Source organism: Leptinotarsa decemlineata, unplaced genomic scaffold (assembly GCF_025532065.1).
Source record: "Leptinotarsa decemlineata unplaced genomic scaffold, Ldec_3_MD MMD2_tig00002974_RagTag_RagTag, whole genome shotgun sequence".
Lineage (NCBI taxonomy): Eukaryota > Metazoa > Arthropoda > Insecta > Coleoptera > Chrysomelidae > Leptinotarsa > Leptinotarsa decemlineata.
Genome location: NW_027412578.1, coordinates 9806899 through 9816726, shown reverse-complemented (window position 1 = coordinate 9816726; position 9828 = coordinate 9806899). Strand labels below are relative to the sequence as shown.

Sequence of the window (9828 nt, the reverse complement as noted above, 5' to 3'; positions counted from 1 at the left end):
CAGATGATGTGAAAGAACTATGAAAACATTTTTCAGAAAAAGTGAATAATTGAAAAAACATTATGAAATGAATTTTCCCAAACCATTGAATAAACATGTGATGAACTAATTACCAATATGAATGTCGGGCGATCAACTTGGCTGAAATACCGTTACGTTTAAAGTTCATTTCTCTTTAGATTTGGCTGAAATAGAAAGAAAACGTGCAACGATGAAGGGTACCGAGGAAATGAATCAAAATACCTTCAAAATAGCAACGTTATCTCATTAGGAGAATCATGTTCCAATTAGTTCCACAAATTCGTTGGAAATGCACGCCTCGCGGTAACCATATCTTTCGACCCTGACACTTTTCATTCAAATTCAGCAGATACTGCAAGGTGAGAGACTATTATTATACGGTCGATGAATATTGCAAAACTGATTCGTTCATGGTTTTGTTGACAAAATGATGTATCTACCTACCATACGACGTTTTTATCTCCCGAATGTTGATTAAGTCCAGCCGCACACTAGCAAATTCATCACAAACATAGAATACACCAATCAATGTAAATTGCCGCGTCTTTTTGTCTGTCTGATCTCACGTAGAAAGATGAGATCCCGCTAATCCTCTGCTCGAACAAGTTTCGACTTTCAGGTGTTGTCGTTCGTAAGCAGGTGACAGCTGGTTAACGAAAAAAACACAAACAGATTTTAACACACGTTAATATATAGGTGCACAAAAAATCCGCGATGGCATATGTATAAATATCAAGGATAGCCTTCCATACCCATTTGTAGTGAAAATATGAAACATCAAGTTGGAAATAAGAAGGACAGATGTCACTCATAAACACAATCATGGGAGCAATGACAAAAAACTAACCCTCTTCGCCGATGATGTTAGTGTTATCGTCTCAGGTGAAAATCTATACAAGATTTTATCAAATGGACAATCTAATATTGAGCAAATGATGAATTTCAGCAAAAAAATTGGATAATTTTGAATAACGCCAAAAGAAAATTTATGGTGATTGGATATTCTTATGCCGCACCTGATTGGAATATTCAGGAGCCTCTCCAGCTCTGAGGTATATTTCCAGTAAGAGAAGTACGAGTAGTAATTATACCCAAACCAGATAGGATGAACTACACCTTACCAAAAGCCTTCTTACCAATTAGTCTAACATCGTTCTTTTTAAAAATTATGGAGAGGCTATGTGAGCGGTACATAGGAGATGGAGTACTAGTTCACAACCCACTTCATCCAAATCAGCATGCATATACTCCGTGAAGGTCTACTGATTCGGCCCTTCACCACGTGGTTGGCAGCATCGAAAGATCATCGGACAAGAAAGAATTCACTTCGGGTATATTGATAGATACCAAGGGAGCGTTTGATAAAACAACCTTTCCAACAATTACCCAGCAACCACACTTCAGGAATGTACCTCTGGTAGCAGAAGAATGAATATTCAAGATGCTCTCTAGTAGACCAATAAGTATCAATGTAGAAGACATCACATATCACACACATCATATATTTTTCTTATGCCTCTGCTGGGAAAATTAGACTGATAGTGTTTCAGTTCAGCAGAAGATAATTTTGAGAAACATGTTGAAATCATGTAGAAATCACTTGAGAAAATCGTAATTCTGACTATATTCAACATTTACAACCTCCGTTGCTCATTACACGTAGAGAAAAATTGAGATTGCTTCTAGCTTTGTGAGCAGATTAATCGATACATGTTAAGGCAGTCCAATGAATGACCCGTTCCTAGATTTTTGTTGTCTCATGTGAAGAAACGGTCCCTAAATTTCCACTATGAAAGTACAGCTTGTCAAACCTCTCTCTCTTTCTCTCTCTCTCTTTCTCTCGCTCTCATAGTCTTTTAACGAACGTACATTTAGTGGCCGGGACCAAAACGGAATTCAGAAAGCTCTTCCTACATTCGACAAGCTGTATATAACCACATCACATGGGAGTTGAAGAATATATACAATATCTGTAAATTTGAAAGGAAATGTTTGAAATTTGTGAAACAAAACCAATTTTACTCGTTGGCAATTTTTTTTTACTTCATTCGAAAAGAGAGTAATGTCTTCTCATATTTGTTTGTGTACGTGAACTGTTATTGAAGGAAATAATCTAGTTTGAACATTCAACAACATTAAATTCACAGAGTATCTCACACAGTCATAAAAAACGTGTCATCGTAGTTGAGTTCATCTATTCTTTTTAGCTTTGCAAACCATTGCTGTTTACTTCCATGTGAAAACAACGTGAATAATGTCGACCTCCATTATTTTATGATCATGCAAATTTGAACTTTCATTCCAATTGTGTTCACAATTTGTTTCGGAGAGCTCTTATCTGAAGTTACTTTCTCCGTACATCATTATCGTTGGTGAAACTTCCTATTGTTTGGTTTACTAACAACCAATGCAAACGGACGTACAATTCAACGCGCTGCAAATTATGCATCGAGACGGGTGTTGTACCGGCGTATGGTACGCCTGTCAGGCGAGTGTATGCGGCGCTTGAGTATTGGCTGCACCTGCTTTTAAGATGGGCATTATACGCCCATGAGAGTGTATGAGACGGGTGTACAATTAACGTGAGGCAAATTATGCGACCTCGGCTGACGTTGTTGAAATACATTGAAATACATTCTGAATTGCTCATGAGAGATAATGTTTTTCAATAAAGCCCGAATGATTTGAAGCGCATTGATTGTGCAACTGTCTGTGCTAAAGCATATGAGACGGGCGTACAATCAATACAATACAACAACGCCCCCATAATTTTCAGCGCGTTAATTGTGTACACGTTTGCACCGAGTATATGAGACGGGTGTACTATTAACGTGAGGCAAATTATGCGAACTCGGCTGACGTTGTTGAAATACATTGAAATACATTCTGAATTGCTCATGAGAGACAATGTATTTCAATAAAGCCCGAATGATTTGAAGCGCATTGATTGTGCAACTGTCTGTGCTAAGGCATATGAGACGGGCGTATAATCAATACAATACAACAACGCCCCCATAATTTTCAGCGCGATAATTGTGTACACGTTTGCACCGAGTATATGAGACGGGTGTACAATTAACGTGAGGTAAATTATGCGAACTCGGCTGACGTTGTTGAAATACATTCTGAATTGCTCATGAGAGACAATGTATTTCAATAAAGCCCGAATGATTTGAAGCGCATTGATTGTGCAACTGTCTGTGCCTGGCTTATGAGACGGGCGTACAATCAATACAATACAGCAACGCCCGCATAATTTTCAGCGCGTTGATTGTGAACACGTTTGTACCGGGTCTATGAGATGGATGTGAAATCAACGTCAGGAAAATTATACGAACTAGGCGTACGTTGTTGAAATACATTGTCTCTCATGAGCCAACACAGTCGAGCGAATACGAGCTTATACGACGCCCTTCTGAATTGGCTCATGAGAGACAATGTATTTCAACAACGTCCGAATGATTTGCAGCGCGTTGATTGTGCGATTTTTTGTGCCAAGCCTATGAGATGGGCGTAAATACAACAACGTCCGCATTATTTTTATCACGTTGATTTTGAACACGTTTGCGTATAATCTTTGAGACGAGTATACAATCAACGTGAGGCAAATTACGCGAACTAGGCGTACATCGTTGAAATACAGTGTCTCTCATGAGCCAACACAGTCGAGCGAATACGAGCAGATATGACACTCTTCTGAATTGGCTCATGAGAAACAATATTTATATTTCAACAACGTCCGAATTATTTGAAGCGCGTTGATTGTGCAACTGTCTGTGCCTGGCTTATGAGACGGGCGTACAATCAATACAATACAACAACGCCCGCATAATTTTCAGCGCGTTGATTGTAAACACTTTTGTAGCGGGTCTATGAGACGAGTTACAATCAACGTGAGGCAAATTATGCGAACTAGGCGTACGTTGTTGAAGTACATTGTCTCTCATGAGCCAACACAGTCGAGCGAATACGAGCGTATACGACGTTCTTTTGAGTTGGCTCATGAGAGACAATGTATTTCAACAACGTCCGAATGATTTGCAGCGCGTTGATTGTGTGACTCTTTGTGCCAAGTCTATGAGACGGGCGTAAATACAACAACGTCTGCATAATTTTCATCACGTTGATTGTGGACACGTTTGCGCAGAATCTTTGAGACGAGTATACAATCAACGTGAGGCAAATTACGCGAACTAGGCGTACATCGTTGAAATACAGTGTCTCTCATGAGTCAACACAGTCGAGCGAACACGAGCGTATACGACACTCTTCTGATTTTATTTTCATTTTGTATAAGCGTGTACATTCGTTCTAAATTGTCGTATCGTGGCTTCTTGTATTACTGATTCTTTCTTGATATCGAAAGAAATTATGAATCTTTCCATTCTTAGAAAACCCATTTCTATTTTGTTTCAATTTTTCAGATGGATTTGAACAGAAATCAAGGGTAAAAAGACCAAGGGCGCCTCCCCCAGAACCAGAAAATGACGTCGAATCTGATTTTGATGAAAGAAACAATGACTTGGATTCAAGTAATGTTCCCCCTGGATTTTTAAGCCCTTCAGTGGTCGAATATCTGGAGTTGGGAAAGTCAATACCAGGTAAGATGATATTCAGAATTTTGAAAGACGAAATATGTTTCTTCAATGACTAGAGGTACATATAAAAAAAAGAAGTTGATGATGAAATTTTTTGAACAAAACGTCGCATTGAATATCGGTTTATATCAGATGATGATAACAAATATGAAACAGTATTAAAAGTTCCTTTTTCTTTTTTATGTCATTCGAAATGGAGGCAGTAGAGCCAAAAAGCGAAATTTGACAAATCTTGTGTTTGGAGAATATTTCGAAAACAACCACTAATATTCTTGATCTGAAAATAAAATAATCTAGATTTCCAAAATAGGAAACTTATCCAATTTAACCGACGTTGTAGGTCTTGAACAAAGTTGAATCAATAGAGAATCTGTTGCAGCAAATTGAAAAGTTCCCCCCGAAAAGTTACTGCGTAGTATAAACTTGTAGAAGCTTGAAAAAACTTGGTCAATCGAATAGTGGGAAATGATTCAAATTTACCTTACAAGACTTGATGATAGAGAGGAGAAATTGGATGAAACTTGATAGGAAATGATATTTTATTGAAAAAATAGGTACATTTTGAATGAATCTAATATTTCATTATGGAAATTCAATTGCAGGCCAAAGGCCTGGCAAAAGCAAAGGCAACATTCATTTCTTTTCAATTGATCGCTATTGGAAATGAAAGGTTATTCAAAAGAAAGCATCGACTTCAAAAATTAATCAAGTCAAAAGTATGATATATTTTTATGTGATCACAATTGTTTTTCAGGTCACAGAGAAAAATAAAGATTTCTAATTTATTGAAAAATGAAGGTGTGAATATAGCATATAAAACCAAGAATGCATATTGAAGATAACAAAGATAAGAGTTTGATAATAGACAGATCTGCAGGTTATAAACTATCGTGTGGTTCGTGTTCGAAGTTTCACATGGGTCAAACTGGAAGAACATTTTAAGTACGCGTGAAAGAACATAGAAATAGTTTCAATAATGAAAAAAAAAATTCATCGAATGCTACTCACCTCATTACAGAGCAACATGAGATTAATCATGAATTCAATACTCTTCATTTTTAAAAGAGATGTTCAAAACTTAACCTTCTGTAAATTAATTAATTCAAGAATTCACAATATCTAATGAACCATCAAAGTGAGATATTTTGCCAATTCTTTCATTACCAGATAATCACATTCAGTCATTACAAAAAATCAATGTGTGATAATCATTTATTTTATCAGTTTTCACTTCTTTTTGCCTACTTTCATTAGTAAAAGAATTTAGGATGATTTCCAGTCTTTTCAGGTAGTTGAATCTAGCCTGAAATATCACAAAATGTGGTGGATCTCATCAAAATGAACAACTTTCTGTTATAAAATGTTTATCGAAAAATCATTCGTTTTCGAGATACAAATAACTAAAATTGCAAAACACTTATGACAAAAACCAACTACGCTTTAAAAAATTTCAATGATTCGTATGATTTTTCGATAACTTTAAATGTGACTCTGTTTCTTAATAGTTCCAAAATACAAATCATAAAATTATAAAACAACAATAAAAATTAATTGGCGCTCCGGGGCGATTTTATTGATTCCAGTGGCGCATTTGTTTTTTCAGCTGCAGGAAAACCCGGAAAAACCTTCAGCATGACGTCATCTGAAGATCTTGATCTGCCAATGTCCTCTCTTTCGTAAAACAAAATGTAGGGTGTCTCCAAATGCTCCAATAAATTCAGTACATCGCCAGAACACTTCGTGACATGACTATCGTCAAACTTCAACCAGTCCGTTTCGTCTTATACCAAGACGTCATAATAAACATTTTATAGAAGTTGTTTATTTTGACGAGGTCCAACCACATACTTAGAATATGTAATGTACATAGCAACTTCACTAAGTAATTAATATGCATCGATATAGAAAATTGAAATATCTCGAAAACGATCACCTACAGCGTTGTTGGGAAAGTGTACCTTTTTTACCCAAAAAAGGTGTAGAAATCAGATTTTTTCATGAACAGTACCAAAAGTTCACTGTCAAACAAGTTAGAGCGATTTGAAATAAATAATGACAGCGTACGCAGCGCCCTCTAGATGTGACATGAAAATTATTACGAATCAAAAACAATTCGAGTACCAAATTTCGAGAAAATAACTTGTTTTTTTCAAAAGTTATTTAAAAAAAAACTAACAGAAAATTCAACTTCGACACCTCGCATCTTCGAAACGAAGCATTTTCGAAAAAACGGTTAAAAAGACTTTTTTCTCAAAATTGTCTCAAAAATACGTCACTTGAATATTTCAACGTACTTATTACACACATATGAAAATAAGTATTTCCAAATAAAATCTTGGAACATTCATCTCTCCCAAAGTACCTTAACGGGTGAATGCCTACCGGAAAACAACTGCTTCTCCGGCTAATGCCACGCTGGACATTGACCAATATCCGACAGATATTCGTCCGGGATAGCTCGAGATGTTTGGAAATTCCAATTCAAAATACTTATTTTCTCAAAGCATTTCATGCTTAATATGTATGGAGTAATATCATTTGCAGGCCTTGCGGCTGTTTCAAACTAGAGCAAGGATTTTCAACATCGGATATAAACTGCAATTCAATGATCATTGTGACTTTATGATTGTCCTTCATTGGTATAATTGAGAAATACAGTTTAAAAATTGCTTTAGATTTTTCTGATGGAGATTGAAACTGGGTATGGTATATTCTTGATTTTTATATTTTTATAGCTTGAAGAATATCCAGTTAGATCAATAATAGACCGGTTATATTGGGTTCTTGTGATACAACTTTCTGTTGATTTATTACTCAAATCACAGCAGTTTCTCATCGTGACATTTAAAAACCAATCGGATAAATTCAATGCCGATATAAATACGTACTTTTTACAATTATATGTAATATTTGGAACGTATAACTCAATGTTTTTGTCTAATATAATCAATCTAAATATTTGAGAAAATCAAAAACCTAAACAACCACAGGTGTGGAAATACCCGACGTGAAAATATTTCAATTGATTTTTGGTAAATTTTTCAACATTCATTATCATCGTAAAATATTCAGAATGATGAAACCCGAAACCACTTGAGATACTTTTTTGATATGCGGAATTTGGAACATCTGGTGTGAAATGAATCTTTTGGAAAAACTTTTCTCCCAACAGAACAAAATTGCTCTTTTTTAGGAACTATGTTGATGTTTTTATATGCATCTACACGAATTACTTTGCATAATGCTCAATTAATTAATTACTTCTAGTTTTTATTGCCCTATTATTTACTACGTGACTGATACCTGAACTTCATTTTTTCGATTTGTAAACTTTCAAAATCATCCAAAAACTTGTTGCTATGTACCAGTCCCAACAATTTCAAGTAATTGTTGCTTAATCTGTAACCATTCTCTATGGCATGTTGAGCAACAGCAGACTACTTTGGTCCATGGAAACGAATATCTAGAATATGTTCCTTGTAGTGAGCTATTATACTTCGCTTAGTTTGACCAACATACTTTTTATCGCAATCCTTACAGATTGTTTCCTGAGCACAGTAAAAATCAACCAGTAAGTCCACTCTCACTACTTTCATTCATAAATTCACAAAGTTCTCGGTGACCTCAAAAACGAAGTGCGGAACCCATTTCGATCTTTTACCATAGGCGTGCGCTCATATAATATTTTTTTACATCTCCCATTTTCTAATCAATCAATAACAAAACCTCTCATCCTAAGAGCGGGTGAAGTTCCCCGGCAACTCAGGTGGATTACGTGGTGAGAGAACCTACTGGTTATATTATTCTACTGTGTCCTGAGTTCCAGACTTTGTTTTTCAACTTCTTGTTTTTTGGGTTACCCAACGCTTGATAATGAAGCGTGCGAGCAGTCAGGAAGAGAAAATTCAGACAGTGCCTCGACTTTACAGAAAGATGAAGACTCTCAGTGCACATTTCTACAATACCAATCAAAATACCAACGAATTGTGCAAAATTTCTGAAAAATTGTATATGAAAGTGGCTTTCAAAGCTGTCGAATGAAAATTATCGGTCGTTGTGGCTAGACAGTTGTTCACCAAGCAAGTTTTGATCATTTTTGGAGCCCAATTGGATCTTTTTTGTTACTTAGAAACCCCAGTCAAACTGAAACTGGTATTAAATACATTTATTTCCAGGCAGACCAGGATCTGACTATCCAGTACTCGGAACTGTGCCATACACCAATTTCTATTGCGATGATCAACCTTATCCTGGATTCTATGCAGATATGGAAACCCGGTGCCAAAGTTGGCACTATTGTGATATCGATGGAAGGCAGACGACGTTTCTCTGCCCCAATGGTACTCAGTTTAGCCAACTGGTATTTGTCTGTGATTGGTGGTTCAACGTCAGGTGTGAGTTGAGCGAAAAGTAAGTATATATCTATACTACAAGTTTTTTTCCAAATCAATTTAAATGTTCATCATTATTTTGTTAAAATACCCACTGTGGTTACCACAGTAAATTAATACAAACACCAATCTTTATCATAATTATCATTTCAACACTTCAAAATAATGTAGTTGTGATGCTCTGTTTGGAACCTTTGGTGTAGTAATGAATATCTCTGGAGTTTAGTCCTAACACCGAACCGTTATTTTTAACACTTCGACATGTGTTTCATTCACCAAGTATTCATATTCAAGAAGAAGATTGAACTGTTAAATAGTTTAACTTACACCAAACCGTTATTTTTAACACCTCGACACGATCACCAAGTAATCATCTTTACGGGGAAGATTAAACACGTGTCTAAGTGTTAGAAATAACTACAGTAATATTCACTTCAAAATAATGTGTTACCTCCTGTGAGGTATAACCTCACAAGAGGTAACAGAAGTGAAGAACTCCGCGGCAAGTATCAGAACAAACTCCGACAGATTTGGTCATCGGAACAAAATCACTGCTTCGATTATGCTTACAGGCTTACCGTTCCAATTTGACACTCTACTCATATTGAGTAGTGGAATGGACCCAAGAGGAGCTATATCAATTCGAGGTAGTCTCCAAAAAGATGCATCTTTATAGGAGTTTGCATCCCGAATCGTCTACGTCTACGTAGAAAAACGTGAAAAAATGAGAGAGATATCAATAGTTATTGATGGAAAAGTATTTTTTTGATGAGACACCCTATATATTCCTTCATATTTCAATAGAACTCAAAATTACC

General features: G+C 36.1%; 1 protein-coding gene across 1 annotated transcript in view; it reads left to right on the top strand.

The window, feature by feature from the left end:
• Window positions 1-9828, top strand: part of Cpap1-b (cuticular protein analogous to peritrophins 1-B) — a 46730-nt gene that overhangs the window by 32638 nt on the left and 4264 nt on the right. The window contains exons 2-3 of the mRNA XM_074177422.1: window positions 4446-4622; window positions 8795-9029. Coding sequence (XP_074033523.1) covers window positions 4446-4622; window positions 8795-9029 — 412 coding nt within the window. The remainder of the gene's footprint in view (window positions 1-4445; window positions 4623-8794; window positions 9030-9828) is intronic.